The sequence below is a fragment of the Indicator indicator genome, chromosome 12 (genome assembly GCF_027791375.1).
Source record: "Indicator indicator isolate 239-I01 chromosome 12, UM_Iind_1.1, whole genome shotgun sequence".
NCBI lineage: Eukaryota > Metazoa > Chordata > Aves > Piciformes > Indicatoridae > Indicator > Indicator indicator.
In genome coordinates, this window is record NC_072021.1 from 28,440,417 (window position 1) to 28,456,781 (window position 16,365).

Below are 16,365 nucleotides of genomic sequence, written 5' to 3' on the forward strand. Positions count from 1 at the left end.
ATAGCTACTGCATCAATTCAAGCTTTTGATTCTGAAATAGAAAACTTCAGAAAACCTCCTGGATATTTTGAAGAGCCTGGAATAGTCTGTCTCTCCTCTCTCTCTCTATATATATATATAATTTAAGAACAATAGACAAAACACTGTAAATCTCTAAGTCCCAAACCAGGATTTCTTTCCCTCTCTTTGTAATAGATAATAGATAGTTATAGATATATAATAGATAAAGATAGTTTTTTCCTCTTCCTTTCCATGTTACCTGCTACTAATCTCATGATTCTCGTCCTGCAAGAACGATGCTGGTGCTGTACCCTGCACACTAGCATGAGTACACCTCTGTAGAAGTTTAATGTGCTATTTCAAACACTATGCAATGTCTTTAAAATAAATTTGTAAGTCTCCTCTACTTAGCTCACGGTATCTGTAAAACACACTAACATAAAACCGTAAAGCTACAATCATGATTAAAGCTTATTTATTCTGTCAGGAACTGTACAAACAACACTTGCTCAACAGAGCTCACTACTTTGTGAAAACTGCCTATGTTACATTTTTATCAGGTAAGGGAAAGGACAATGAAAAAAGCACAGTATATAAAATAATTGGAAATTCCAGCCCACCAGGTGCCAGAACATAATCATATGGCAGGGCTTTACAGGAAGCACAGCAGAATCAAGAGCTTTTCAAGAAAGCAAATACAAGGGCTTTGTTTCTCTCAGGGACAGACCTACCCAGCTGGTGGGAAGCACAAAGGAAAGAATGGCTAAACTTGAGTAATGTTAATAAGGGATAAAGCTGTCAGTACTGAAGAGCCACTGAAGATTAACAGGCAACCAAAACCAAGCAAAACAGCTGTCTTGTGCTAATGACTCCTTATTGTGCCTCACTTTCCCTCTCTACCCCAAATCACTCAGAATAAAGTTCAAAATTATGAGCTTTGGGAAGTATGGGGGAAAATCTCAATCTGTGCTGGAGGTAGCTAGAGATAGGTGAGAACTGTTACAAAACAGTAATTGCAACATAAAGCCAGTTAACCTTGCCACCTTTAAATGTTCACTTCTTTTCATTGGATATAACAGCCAGAATACTATTTTTCACATTGCATAGGACTGCAAGGTACCAGAGCCTCCTCTGCAGAAACACAATCTACTACTATCAGGAGCCAGGAACAAGAAAGAGTGTTGGCTGGTATTATGATTGTACAATTGCAAATTAAAGCAAAGAAATCCTTCTTTCTGTAGAGCTGAATAAGCATTTGACTTGACAGCCAGTTTAGGCAGCTGCAACTCAAGAGTAGGGCATGCTTTCAGGACACCCAGAGCAGCAAAGAGGGCAGAACAAAGTTTGTTTCGAAACAGGTATATAATTTCCCTGCTGTCAAACTACATCCCAGAGACACACAAATTATCACTGCAAAACATTAAATATTTTAAAGTAGATACACAGCTAATTTACTGTTAAAGATTCTGGGTTTGGATTTTTGCAAGGGGGGCATTTGCTACAGAAATTAAAAGATCACAATGACTTGTAGATGTCAGTATACAATAAAGGCTGTTTGTATAACCCTAAATGCACTTTCTAGGCCTGCTCTCAGAGTCAGTAAGTCTCACATTGTATGGGACACAAAATCCCAAGTTTTATTACATTACAGTAGCTCTAAGCATGCAAGAGAAGTCCTGCAGCTTTGAGATTTATCTCACTTTTTTTGGTAACACAGAACTGAACTGCATCCTGCTTTCCTTCCCAAACATGCACAGATACTCCCACTCTGACACTCTACTATATACATGTACCCCAATGCAGCAGAATCGGAATTTCAATTGGAGAACATTGCAAGGAATTAAAAAAGTCTATAAAATTAATGACACATGCTTTATTTTTTTATCAAAGGATCAAATAACCCAATTCGGTGATTCACTTCCTGTTTTAGATGCAAGTCCACAGCAATTAAAAACAGCAAACACATTTCCAGGAAGTTAGATAGATGAAATAGGCATTTAACATTTACAGAGGTATGAATTGGCCCATTTGGTTCCACATAACCTTACCAGCTAAACAAAAAAAGTCTATGGACATGAATGACAAAGAAGCCTCTGCCTGCCACCAAAACATGGCTGTGTTTGCAACTGTGCCATCCCTTGCAGCTAGGACACGGCTGGTATGAGGCTGCTGATTTCCAGTATCCCTGCTCTTGACTTACCCAGATGCCAGTCCCACCAGCAGAACTAGGAAAGGAGGTTCACAAAGCCGTATGCTCCCCAGCCACTCCAGGTCCTGCGATGTTCACCAAGAAAACACAGTCTTGCACTGCACTACGCTGAAAAACCTCACCAAATCATCAGCTCCCCCATGGAGAGGAAAGCAGGTCGCTGTGAGTGAGCATGTAACCACACACAGGTCTCTCTAGGATAGAGTTCCTATGACAAAAGCATACATAGGAAGAGAGGCTTAAACATAAGAGCAATAAACACCCTGGAGAAGAGAATGATCTAACAGGCATTTCCAAAATCCTTATCACCATTTATCCTGACATTCAAATTTAGAATTACCTTCCAGTATGCTCAGCCCAGCACTTAGTACATTTTACCTTATCTCCACTTCTGCCTTGACACAATCTCCTCTTCTCATCTATTCCTTTCTTGACCAAAAAGTATTCTCAGTACACATTTACATGAGTCATTAACTTCCTTCCTGAGAACAGTTTTTACAACTTTTTTTCCTGCACTCATTCCAGATTCCTAAAAAAAAAAACCAAAAAACTTATTAAACATATAGAATACTATAAAAAAATCCCTGCTAAGAGTCATGCAGATAAACACCAGATGACTGCAGGTCAAGTTACATAATTACTGTCCACCCCGGTCAGAACCTCAAAAGCCAGTTGAGTTGATCAGTTTTGACATACTGTTATCTGCCAATCTCAATTCCAGCTTGAGCCTAGCTTCCCATGGGTCACACAGCATAAGAGCAGTTGTGCACACCTGCACATTCCTCATAACTTCTGAATACTTTGGACTATTTCTATCACACCTGGTAGAAATGTAACAGACTTAAAAATCCAGTTAAGAACTTCAAGAAAAATTACACATTTCTACTTGAGTTCCAGTGTAAAGGTTTCACCGTGAAATTCCTTGTTACCAAATACAAGACACTACACAGAATACAATAATCCATGACAAAAAAAATGTTCTGTCTGCTTCAAATAAAAGAAAGCTGATCTAAAGGAGCTCTAAGTGGCAGCAGCAGATCATCACTAAACCCTTTAAAGCAGTCTGTATCCACTCACTTAAACAACAGCTGAAATATACAATGGACTGTGGTTATGAGAAGAGGATTGGCATTTTGAGGATGAGAGGAATTAGCTGGTAGCCACACTCACAAAACCAGACAAGTACATGAGTTGGAGTTATAAACAAAGCAGAACAGACACATGGCTCTCCAAGCAGCTTATTCCCAGTTCCACAGGAAAAACTCAGCAACTGCATCTTTCCTAAAAGATGTATTTAAATACTTTAGGTCCACTCTTCAACCTTTATCTTCCCTCTGAGGACCAGACCAGTTTGCTTGCACTGAGAATTGAGACTTCCCTGAAGAGCATTTCAGATCAGTAAGTCACATTCCTGTTGCCTCTCATCCCTTTAATAAGCCTGCCTTTTCCCACACTAACTTTCCCATAAGTTCAAAACAACATTTCCCATTTTACACTAGACAAAAATCAGCATAGGACCAGAAATGTGTTGTAACAAACCCTATTCATGCACAACCACAAAGCAGCCATTTATTTATTTTTTAAGAAAAAGATGAAGAATGCTTTGGAAATATAGCTATGTGAAAAAGATTCTATTTTATGTTAACATCATTTACCAAACTTGCCAGGCAGTCATGTTCTTTTGGATGTAGCTTCTTTTCAATTTGCATAAAAAGCATTGTTACACTTGGGCATTGATGAAAGCAGATTACATCCCTTACAATTCTTTATTGGCAGCTCAGCCTAATGAATAATAATAAGCCACAGTTTAAGGCATTGGTTTCGCTTGGTATTGGCTATTCAAAAGGGAAGGGGATATCAATACAAGAGGTACCTTTATATTTCTTTCACAGAAGGGAAGTCTGGACTATTTCATGGCATCCGAGCTTTCCATTCCTCATCTTTTATTGATAGCAGAGCAATGCTTGAAAATTCTTCCTCTGCTTATACATCACCACTCATTGTTAGCCACTGTTTACTGTTTTTTCTCCTGGATCACCTGCTGTGGTGTTTTTAAGGATATGCCTTTAATTTCTTTTCACAGGGTTCAAACAGAAAAGTAAGAGAATGTAAATAAATCACAACTGGATGTAAGAAAGCAAAATAATGATTATTCTAAACACTTCCATTGGAGAGATAGAAACCTCTAAGATGCAGTACTCAAAACAAAGTTCAGTCTGTCTGGTGTTTCTCTGCTGGGCAGTCTAGCAGGGTGCTTCTGTATTTCTCTTCTGGCTTTGCTTCAGAGATAACACACCTGCACACTGACCTTGGCTAAGTTATAACCTCTCTGCTGCTTGCTTCCTTTTGCCAGGGAGGTATGGAGAAGGCAGGGAAGGGGGACGCAGAGGAACAGCTTTCCTGGCTTTGGCCAGGAGGGTTTGGTGCTGTTTCTGTTAATTGTACATATCTGTAAATATTGTAAATACTGTGTATTTTGTATATATTCATCGCATTCCATTGTAGACTGTAGTTTTTGCTTGTAAATACAGCCTCATTTGCTTCTGAACTGAGCTAGTCTGGTGGTGTTAACGTGGGAGGGAAATTTCAACCCACCACACTACAACGCCTGCACAACTACTCAAAGGCTCAGCACTGATATTACAAGACAACTTCTACATGGAATCAGACATTGCCACTTCTGGGACACCAACACTACACAGATCTCTTCAGAAATCATGACTTCACTCTTGAAGTATTTTAGCCTGTTCCATCTCCAGAAGGGAACTGTTAGGCTTGCTGCGGCTAAAAGTGATGGCACAGATGGCACTACCATTGGCCTTTGTTTTCTCAAAGCAAAACAAACTGTATAGGTTTCTATTGTGGACCACCTATGACAGAGATAAATGTCTTGCAATGATCCTAGGTGGGTAAAACTTTAAAATGCAACTTTTTGTAAAGGTAATTTTGAATAAACACACCACTGAAAGTTCCTAAAGTTAATTTCATTGGTTTATAATTATCAAACTGCAGGTAGTAATTTTATTACGTTTTAGAAAGTAATTAATTTTGATTTGACTTCGATCTTTGTGATGCCAGGAGTAAACTGATCACAGGGCACAGCACAGTCAAGGCTGAGAATGGATAAAAATTCTACACATCTCCCATCCAAATATGTATATACGTATTCAAAGCAATCACAAGACTTCATAGTACCCACACAATATCAAATGTATGTTGGAAACCCAAAGATTTACCTAAATTTTGCAAATTTCTGCTGACACAAAGTTATGAAGTCAATTACTAACTTTGCTCAGAAAGACTAATGCTCAACAAAACCAACAACCTTAAGCACAGAGAAAGTCAGTCTTGGTTTAGGAACCAAAGTTGTAGAATAACGACAGAAGTTCTTAGTCTATTCTACATGAATACGGAAATTCTCTCTCTTGAGGATTTTAACTGAAGAATACAGTTCTCCTGGGTTGTGGGTTTTTAAAATAATCATGACCATGCTACAGCACAGGATGCTTCACTCTGCTACAGGAAGTTTGTAAGGCTCAAACAGCTAAGGGCTTCCTTTTTAATGAATATTGCTTGAAAAGGAAAATGGGTACAAATGCAGTAACTGAGCTGTAAAATAAAGGGTAAAAAAATTACACATACAAGCAGACATTCCCGCTATTAAAAGCCAACCTGCTAACAAAATTGAGCACTTGCTCCTACATCCTTTTTAAAGACAGGCACTTAATTTTAAAATATCAAGAAATGTGACACGGCATGGTGACAAGCACAAGATCCATGTCAGACATAATGCCTATGTGTTCAAATTTGTATTTATCTGCTTTTATGTTATGAAGTATATCATTCATTTAAGTACATGTCCTTCCTGCTTAATAGCAGATTCCCAGAAAAGTAGACCCAGAACAATGGAGCCTCATAAACTGCAAAACATAAGCTCTGATTACATGTCTAAATAAATTATCTTCAGACACTTCAAAACTACATTGAAGTACACAGTACCTCAGTACAGGCACAAAGGCACTGCTTAAATAAGAACCTGGTGCTACAATCCTTACCTTCATAGCAATAATTTACAAACTATGTTCAACAACTCAGAAGTTTAAAGCCAGTTCAGATCTCCTTACCATGAGGGTAACTCATTACCTTTTAAAAAAAAAAAAAAAAAAAAAAAAAAAGATGTGATTGCTTTCCTTGAATGGCACACAACTGAGAAACTGTCCACCCTTACTGGCTCCCAAATGTGTGGTGTGGTCAGCAAGCAGGGTCTCAGATTAAAAAATTGAAATTCGGTTTTATTTTGGTCATTGATAATTTCTGAAAGCTGTTGCATTTTATGCCAAATTCCTTCATGCCCAATGCTCTGAACGGCTATATCCAAAGTTCAGATCCACCTCCTTTATAAAGCCACAAATTAGGGACATTTCCAAGATGCAAGAGACTAAGCGTAGACTTACTCACTTGCTTCTCACATACATCTTCCTGGCTTCCATGCTTTTAACAAACATATTAAGGCAAATGTACAGCTAAATATTTCATGATACTCATTCCAAAAACTATCAAGCACTACTACAACTTTCTGTTAGTTAGGAGTGCAGAGGAAGGGGTGTCCTTCAACCCCCCAAACCATGACTGTAACTTTTCACTCCAGGCACACGTGAGTTGCAAGAGTCATCCCTGGGAGATACCATTGTGTAGAGCACAGAGTGCAACACTGCTTGCTCCTCCTAATCTGTACATTCAGAACACAAGGTCTCTTATGCCAGGAAAACTCCTTGTGAACCGCAAGAGCATCACACACAAGCGACATAGTTCCAACAAATGAAGGACAGCAGACTGTGACCCTCACTAAGGCAAGAGGATGAAAGGGAGGCTTCTCCCAAGCATCACTCACTTACAGTGAAAAGACAAAAGGGCTGTATACAGGCTGTACTGTCCCAGGTTGCCACAAATGAAGAAAACCAGAAACTTGCAGACTTCACAGGAGATTAGTAACATTACCATTCAGCTTTGGCATATTGGATTGTCATTTATATGAGAACTGTGATACCACCGAAGGTTTATTAGTATGCACAGACTACAGACACAACAGGTAACTTGAAATGAGGGACTGGAGTGAGACAATCTGAGTAACATCTAGGCAACAGGCACTGGAAACAGCATTAGCTGGATCAACAGCAACAGGGAGGTCAGTACTAACTGGACTCCAGAAAAAATAGCTGCCAGACACATCCAGCACTAAAGCTGCTAGAAAAGCACAAAACTGCCAAATGGCAGAACCAGTCAGAAAGAGGAATCACGGATTAAGGTTGGAAAAGACTTAAGATCATGAAGTCCAACCATCATCCCAACACCACCATGCCCAATAAAACAGGTCCTAAACTGCCTTGCCTACACATTTTTTTTAAACACCTCCAGGGATGGTGACTCCCTAGGCAGTTTGTTCCAATGTCTGACCCCTCTTTCAGTAAAGAAATTTTTCCTATAAACCTTCCCTGGTGCAATCTGAGGCCACTTCCTCTCATCCTACTGCTACCTGGGAAAAGAGAATAATTCCTCCCTCGATACATCCTCCTCCTTTCAGGTAGTTGTGGAGACTGAGAAGGTCTCACCTCAGCCTCCTCCTCTCCAGACTAGAAAACTCCAGTTCCCTCAGCTGCTCCTCATGAGACCTGTTAGCTAAGACCCTTCACCAACTTTGATGGTAAAGAACTTCTTCCTAACACCCAATCTAAATCCAATATAAATCAACTCTTCTCTCATTTAAAACCATTGCCCCTTGTCCTATCACTACAGGCCTTTTTAACAGTCCCTCCCCCTGTAACTGATGATTTATTTTATCACTCATTTTTCTGACAGACACCAATATCTTTTAGGATATTTGAACTGGTATTTACACCTTGGAAAGGAGAAAAGTTCAGTCTCCATACTTAAAAAAAAAAAAAAAAAAGATGACACATACACTCCCAAGTCCAGTTACAGATATTTCCATATGGTTCAGACACGCACTTTGAGCTAAATCCCTGTGCACTGAGTACTTCTTTAGAAGAGAGCAAATGGAAAAATGTAATTATTTAGTAGTATGAAGAGCAGACTGGAATAAATATGACAATATTATGAATAGACCAGCATGTTAATTAGGACTTTAGAATCATTGCCTCTTTGGAAATTACATTGTTGAGCATAATGTGCAGAAAAACAAGGGGAGGGTTAAAGTCTCCACTTAAAACTATGTGATAAGAGGAACATATATATATGGATTTGTTTACTGCATGTGACCTATTCATTATCTCAGTCCCAGTTACTACAATATTCCTAACTGAAGCTTTTACTTTCACTTGAGATACTCAAAATACAATTTCACAGAAAGAAAACACCCTACCAAAGCAGACTAATCGACTGGATTCCAACAGGTTTTGCAACGTGGAGAAAAAAAAGGCACTAACTGAAGTCTCACAAAAATTCATATACAGCTAAAATCTAGAAGTCAGAGCACATGAATGTAAGCACACGTCTTCCCCCACAAAACAAATCCACAAGACTTTCACTTTCTGTTTTAAACTGCTTACCTTCAATTACTAAATAGTCCTTTCTTAAGGAGCAGATCCTTAAATGATTAAGATCACTAAATTTTCAAGAGACATTACTAACCAGAACGAACCTGTTTCTAGTAACACTGTATTTGGGGGGAACCAAAATGCCTTTTTTTTTTTCTTCCATGAGAGAACTGTTCTCATAATCTGTACTTTCAGAATGACCTATCTACTTCTCCCAAAGGTTCACACAAAGCTGGAATAATAAAACTAAGTCACAGGAGCCTCTAGTGTAATTTTTTTTCTCCGAACTTTTAAACACACATGTAACTTCATTACAGACTTCTGCCAGTGCCAAAGTGTGCTCACATTGCTCGTTAGAGGCATTCTACTGTTTTCTGGCTTTAGAAGTCTGCTGTGGTTATGCAGAGCCAGTCCTAGGCTTTACTGAAAATTTAGAGTTCACTATATGAGTGAACAGGTTATTCAGCTGTCCTCCACATCAAAAAATTCCACAAACTAAAGGTGTCTGGGAGAGTACTGACAAGATGCATGATGATTAAATGAAAAGAGAGACCATCTTACGATAACTCAAGCTACTAAACCAAATCTTTACATGTGACTTCTTTTTTTCACCCTTCAAAATACACTCTACTTGTAGGCTTCCTTAGTTTTTAGGGCTCTTATTCTTGCTTGCTAGCTTACTTTTGAACCATTAACAAGTCAGTCAAAAGGAAAAAAAGAAACCTATTTTTTTTCCCCTGACTAGTTACAGAAAGTTGTTTCTTACAAACAGATTAAAAAGGTATACTGCCTCGTAACCTAAAATTCAAAGTGTCAAATAGAACATCAGAAAAAAAAAATATATCTAGCAGACACACTAAATATGCTTGCTTTTTTAAAAAGCCACCAACACATGTAGCAAAAGTTATAATGGATCCAAATTTAAAGCATCTGTTGAGAGAAAAACGCTTTTGAAGTATTTGCACTGATTTGTCGATTATGCTAAATTTAGTAATTTTAACACAGATACATGAATCAATACTACATATTTCAATGCAACTGCAAGCCTTCAAGTAATACAGCATTAGTAAAGTACCAACTGCAGCAAAAAAAAAAAAAAAAAAAAAAAAAAAAAGAGTCAGAAGAACACAGTCCTGGAGAGTATGGTATTATATAGGCTGCTATGAACTCTTTGGAGCATTTATTTCTCCTAAGGAGATAAACACAGAGACTTGGATCTACAACTATCTTCCACAGTATCAAATGCATCGGTACTCACCATTTTCCTACAACCATGTTAACTAAGCAGGATGAATCTTGCTGACCAACTGACACTCGGTAATAATCAGCACCACAAAATCTTACAGCTAGGAATTCTCAGTTGCACGCAAGGCAAAAAAATGCACAGCTGTTGACAAATCACACTCTTTCAATTAATGCCTTGTTAAGTATCTCAGCTGATCCACTGTTTAAATACCATCCTTAAATATCTAGGACAACATAAACGGAACACTAAACTTGGAAAATGCAGACATCCGGAGAAGGAGACCACAGTATTTATGTAGTACCAACAGTACTCATGATTTTTTAAAAATTCTGAGGAAACTAGTGAATTATACTTTACAAGTATGAATGTAATGTCTACAGCCTGGGGAACTGAGGTGTGTAGTACAAGATAAATGATGTGTGAAGGCATACACATGACATACCAAAGACACTAAGTTTAAAAATTTGAGATCTGTTAATGAACCACAAGACTGATCTTATATAATTGCAAGCTTTGGCCAGGACAAACACAAAGCAATATATTTAGAGCTTAGTTGAATACCATACCCATACAATTGGCATCTATTTGATACTGAAATAGGAGTGAATAAAGCAAAGGAGGCAAACAGATTCACCTGTACAGCCTTTCCAACACTCATCCAGCAGAACTCCTCCTCTCCTAGCAAAGCCAGAAAGAGCTGAAAAAGTCATGCTAATTATATGCTTTGCTCTGATGACAGGAATGGAGTCAGGTGGCTTCTGTCTTGATTCCAGTTACAAGTACCTCTCTGCTCTTTCTGACAATTGCTTCCTTTAGTGCATAACAATCATAACCAGTGCCTTACATTACATTTTCAAGCTCTTTTTGCTACAAGACTGTCTAGCATACAGTGGGGTTTTTTCTCCCTTTGAATGAACAAGCACTTTAAAGATTATCCACACGACCTTATAGACACTTGGACTTAAGACCTAACTGTGGCTCTGAACAGTCAGTTGAGTATGTATATACTTGTACAATTTAACATACTATCGACTTATTACATTATATAAATTCCTATGGCATTAAGAAATTTTCACTTCAAGGACTACAAAACTATTCAAACACAGCAGTTTAGACAATAATGTGATTCACTGCTTAGCAAAATATCTGTTCACAAAAGTATCGGTAAAGAGTGGACTGAAGAGTTTAAAGTACAATCATTTATTAAGCTAAGTCATTGCTATAGGACAGTCTGTTCTGGCTTTACAGTTCAGCTTCTTTAGAAAATTAAATAAACTGGCTGGCAGACTTTATTTGCTTACATGATTCAGGCTATTCTTTCAATAAAGGTGAACAACCCTTTATTCTTCCTCGTATCATCATTAGCAAACTGACACGTAACTAAAATTTGAGTCCTGAGCAGTGACCTTTTATGACAATTTTACCTATCTTAAAACCAAATGAACAATGAATTACATACATACATACATATATACACACACAAACTTGTTGTAAGCAACATTTCTACCATAGAAACCTACAACTGCTCTAACCTAAAACTGTTTTAAAGCTTATATAAGTGCAATATGTATTTCTTTAAACAACCAGAATAATGTCAATAGCATTTCAGGCTCAGTAGTAACATATAACATTGTTTCAACTATAATTTTTGTGAATAATTATTTTCTGACCTCTGCTAATACTTCTCCAACATTGGTGCCTCAAAAGTACTCGCTAAAGCCAAACACATCCCCAAGATAGAGATCAGTCGTAATTCTCCTTATTTGCCCCCACTTCTACCTCTGAACACTTCAGTCTCCCTGTCCTACTATTTCAAGTACTTTTTTTTTGATACTCATCACACCTGGTGAAGCCAAAAGCAAGGAAATTTACCTACTGTACTTCTGCACTGACTGCTACCAACTATACAGAACATTCTAAGTTCCCTGTAGTCTTCTGGTCAGTTAGACAGGAATTTTAAGTAATATATCTGGGTGAGAAGTATAGTTAAGACTATAAAAAATTTGACTTTCCAGAAATCTGAAGAAGCCAAGTACCCATGCTTCTGGACTTTATGCCAACAAAAGGCATGTTCCACCTTTTGCACTACAACACCTCAGAGACTTTTCATAACTCGACTTCTACTCCAGAACATCAATCCCACCTACAGGCCCTAAAAATCCTGCATCACAGTACCACTAAGATACAGATCATCACCCTGCCGAGTGTTAAATACGGTAACACTGGGAATTCAGTTCTCTAATCTAAGCTTCTGTTTTAACAGAAAAGTAACATTCATTGGATTCCAGTCAATCAAGCATCAAAACTGTAGTTTGAAAAATGCTGCCCTCAAGAAGACAACAATTTCTCAAATGACATTTTTCCTAAAGAAATTACTCTGCAACAGACACAGTTGTGTTTTGAACTTGGATTAACTGCAAAGGCCTTTGACATATGCAGAAACATCATCATACCTGTCACAGTAAAAACCATGCCAGGATTATATAGACACATACAATCAATTATTTCTTGGATATAAAACTTCCAAGCCACCAAGAAATGTCAGACCTATTAAGAACAAATACCATTGCCCAACATCCCACTAAGCTGTAATTCTCGTTAGTCGGTGCTATTCCAATATTTCACTCATCAGTATTCCTCCTTCTCAAAGTTTTATAATTATAGTCATCATCAGAAGGTTGGTTTGAAAAATTCACTAACTACAGGGAAACAGAGAAACATTCTCTGGAGAGCTCAATGCCCACATATCAACCTTGGTGAATTGAGGATTTTAATTTGCAGAAAATTCTAGATATTATGGCCTTGACTGCATGATGGAAGGCAATGAAAGTGATGCACTACTGTTTTTCCAAGTGTGCATTTACCTGGAGTACCACCTACTGAATTCAAAGCCTTAACACACAGTAACATAATGATATCTACAAGGCTCTGCTCAGGATCAACATCATAGTCCAGAGCTCTGCTGTCAGCAGTGCCTTGATTAAATTCATGCTGATACTAAATTAGTTTGGTTTGGAAGAGCTAAAAGCAATTGTACAGGAAGGTAAAATGCTTTAACAGGGAATAGTTCCCACTTCCTTCTCCCAAAAGAAACAAACAGGAGAAATCAAAATGACAGCTCCAGAACCAGCTACACTACACAGTGAATGCTTGCTTTTGTTTTGGATGCTCTAGCCCGGAGAGGATAAAATTCCTTTCCTTCCAGCAGTGAAACTGGTCAGAACATTTGTAACAAACAAGGCTAGTAGAAAACTAATTCCTCATGAGGATGAGGCAGCACATTGATCAAAATCCAAAGCAGCTTCTCTTTCCCAGCAGTTGTGATAACAGATGGTGATATGTTCCTCAGCAAGGAAAAAGAAACTTATGGAGCCTTCATTCTTGGGTGAACTTTGGAAAGCCTTCATTAAACGTCTATGAAAAATTATATTCAGCAAGAATTTTATTTGGTTGGGTCTTTTTCTCTAACTGAAGATTGTCCTTGTGTTTTAATTTTTTTTATTGCGGAAATGCTGAAAATACTGCCTAAGCTGCAGCATTACAATCCCAATCTATTTTCTGAAGTCAGGCTGATGAGGTATATCGTGACATTTACAACATTTTTTTCACTTCAATTTTGTCATGAGTATAATAAACAGTTTGTTAAAAACCTTTGCCCAGAAGTTAAATTTTATCAAGTGCACTAAATATACAAACATAATGGCAGCTTAATATATCCAGACTTGAGATTTTACCCTACCAGCTCCTTCTCTATCATATGACAATTCCTTTCCAGATGTGCTTTCACTTTATCTTTTGATGTATCAAAATTTTAACAGCCTACGTAGATATCAAAACTCCTTTCCTTGATTTGCGTACATTTAAAGATTGGTCAGTGCCTCCCTCGGTGCAATTAGGTCCCCTCAAAAAATTAACTTATACCAGTGTAACTACTCAGTTACAGGTACTGGCATAACTGTTTGAAGAAGCCTACTTTACTTTTACTCATGTAAATATGAAGTGTTCTTGCAGGTTTTTGTAGTACATCTGCACTTAAGAATTTGCACTGATCTTTGCAGCACAGGCATAGGCTGGACAAAGCCCTCTGCATGGACAAACCTTAAATACTTCATATGCTCAATCACCTTCATATGGAAAGGCGCCTACCTAAGAAACTGCTAAATCAGGGCCCCGGTTGCTGTCCTCAGAGGAAGGCACATGCCCAGCTCCGTGCCAAAGGCTGCTTCCCACGTTGGAGGCCCACAGACACAACCTACGCTCGAGTTAGTAAAACAAACAACTCTGTGAGAAAACATGCGACGACTCTTGTCAAGCATCTGCATTTTGCCCGATCATGTATTACTGGGCCGCTTACATACTGTGAAAACAACCCGAGTACACTCAACACACTTACACGAGTTCTGTCCAAAGATGGTTTTACAGCCATAAACAACGTGCCATTCGGGTAGGAAGTGAACGCAGGCTGAGCAGAAGCAAAGGTCCCTGGAAGGGCTTCAAGGCCTGTGCTGATGTGTCACAAATTCATCACACAGTGCCAGCCACCCCCCACTGCCCCCGCAGGCTCTCGGCCCTCTGAGGGGCTCGACCTGCCCACAGACACCAGGCCGCGACAGTCCCTGCCCGGCCGGACGTGGAACATCTCCCAAACATCCCTATTATCCACAGATAGCGATTATTCGTGACTCAGAGGATTTGGGGTTGGTTTGTTTGCGCGGCCCCACGCCAACTCCAGAGTTCCCGGCAACATACATCTGCGAGAGAGAAAGCCGAGGGCAGCTGGGCCAAATTCCAGCCTGTTTTAAGAACTTCCCTAAGGAGATTTCCGCCCACCCCCACAGATACGAAAAACCCCCAGAGAGAGTCCTGGAACAGCCGAGCTCGGAGGGCAGGTCGGGGCTGCGGGTGAGGAAGGGCAAGCACGGGGACACCAGCAGGGCCACCGCGGGGAAGGCGGCGGAGGTCCCAGGAGGCGCCAGGGCCCGAGGTGGGCAGAGGCAGAGGGATCCCACCAGTGGCCGGGGCCGCCGAGCCGCCGGAGGCCGGCAAGGAGAAAGGCCGCTTTGTTCCCCCTCGCCCGCGGCGGGCGGCCGCCTCCCGGCCCGGGAGAGGGAGGCGGACGGGTGGCGTCACTTCCCGGTACCTACCGCAGCAGGAGACGACGAGGATCAGGAGCTGCGCTGACCTCCAAGTCGGGGAGCCTTCTGCTCTCCCCCAAGGGGCCATAACACCAGCCCGCAGGGAGGCGACGAGGAGCCGGACCTGCGACCGCCGCGCTCCCTGACACGGAGCCGGAGCTGCCGCCGCAGCCTCGCCCACCGCAGATGCCGCCTCGGGGAGCGCTAGCGGCCCGCACACCCGCACCTCATCCGCCCGCCCGAGGAGCCATGAGCCATGAGCCGGAGCCGCCGCCGCCGCCACCTCCGCCGGCCTCGGCCTGCTCCTCCTCGCGCCGCGCCGCTTCCTCCTCCCCGGCTGAGCCCCGCCGCGGCTGCGCACTGACGGCCGGAGCGCATGGAGTCGCTCCCGGCAGCCGCGGGCCGGGCGGGCGGCGGGGCGGGGCGGGGCGGAGCAGCGGTCCCCAGACGGCGGGGGAGGGCCCGAGCCGCCGCGCTCTGGCATGGCCCCGCCTCACCACTGTCTCCGTCTCCTCCTCCTCAAGTCGCCGGGTTTCGGCCCGCCCCATCCCGGGATCCGCGGCTGCCCCGGTGGGGCTGAGTTGCTTGAACTGGCCAGTCCCTCGGGGACGCGCCGCCGTCTAGCTGACCCGAGGAGGCGTCCTCCGAGGAGAAGGGTTCAGACGGAGGGGGCGGGGGTGAATCTTCCCGTCACTATGGCGGCGGAGCAGCCTTGACTCCCGGCTTACACGCGAAGTAACCAAATGTATACGAGCGCTCTGGCTCCCTGCCCTGAAGAAGGCTCTATATGTGAAATCGTACCCAATCTATGAGACACCTCGGCAGCCGGCGCTGCTGTGATTGTGATCTCCAAATACGTATTCCACTAGTGAGGCCGAAAAACTACCGTGGGAGCAAAAAAGGTAACTGCTGTAGGCTCAAAATTACGGACGCCATCGAAGTTCCTTGTGACGCTTTGTGTTCAATTGCCATTGCCCGTCTTTCAGCTTTTGCTGACGGTTTTCCTGCCGCGGTTACTTACTGCTCTGCACTGTTTAAGCGAGTGTCAAAAGCAAGCGGGATTCACAGCACAACTTCTGAATCCAGCTTGGATTTTGCAGTGCCTGTTGCAGGCTGGGAGAAGCGCTTCTTGTCTACCAGATCAACTGATCGGCTTGGAAAAACAAAGTATGACCGTTCCTGAGGAAAACCAAAGTTAACTGGGACTTCATAACTACACCA

The 16,365-nt window shown here is 41.3% G+C and overlaps 1 protein-coding gene across 1 annotated transcript in view; it reads right to left on the reverse strand.

Moving 5' to 3' along the window:
• Positions 1-15,256, reverse strand: part of LRP12 (LDL receptor related protein 12) — a 43,191-nt gene extending 27,935 nt beyond the window's left edge. Inside the window, exon 1 of the mRNA XM_054385316.1 lies at positions 15,154-15,256. Coding sequence (XP_054241291.1) covers positions 15,154-15,232 — 79 coding nt within the window. The 5' untranslated portion in view covers positions 15,233-15,256. The remainder of the gene's footprint in view (positions 1-15,153) is intronic.
• Between the last annotated feature and the right edge of the window lie 1,109 nt (positions 15,257-16,365).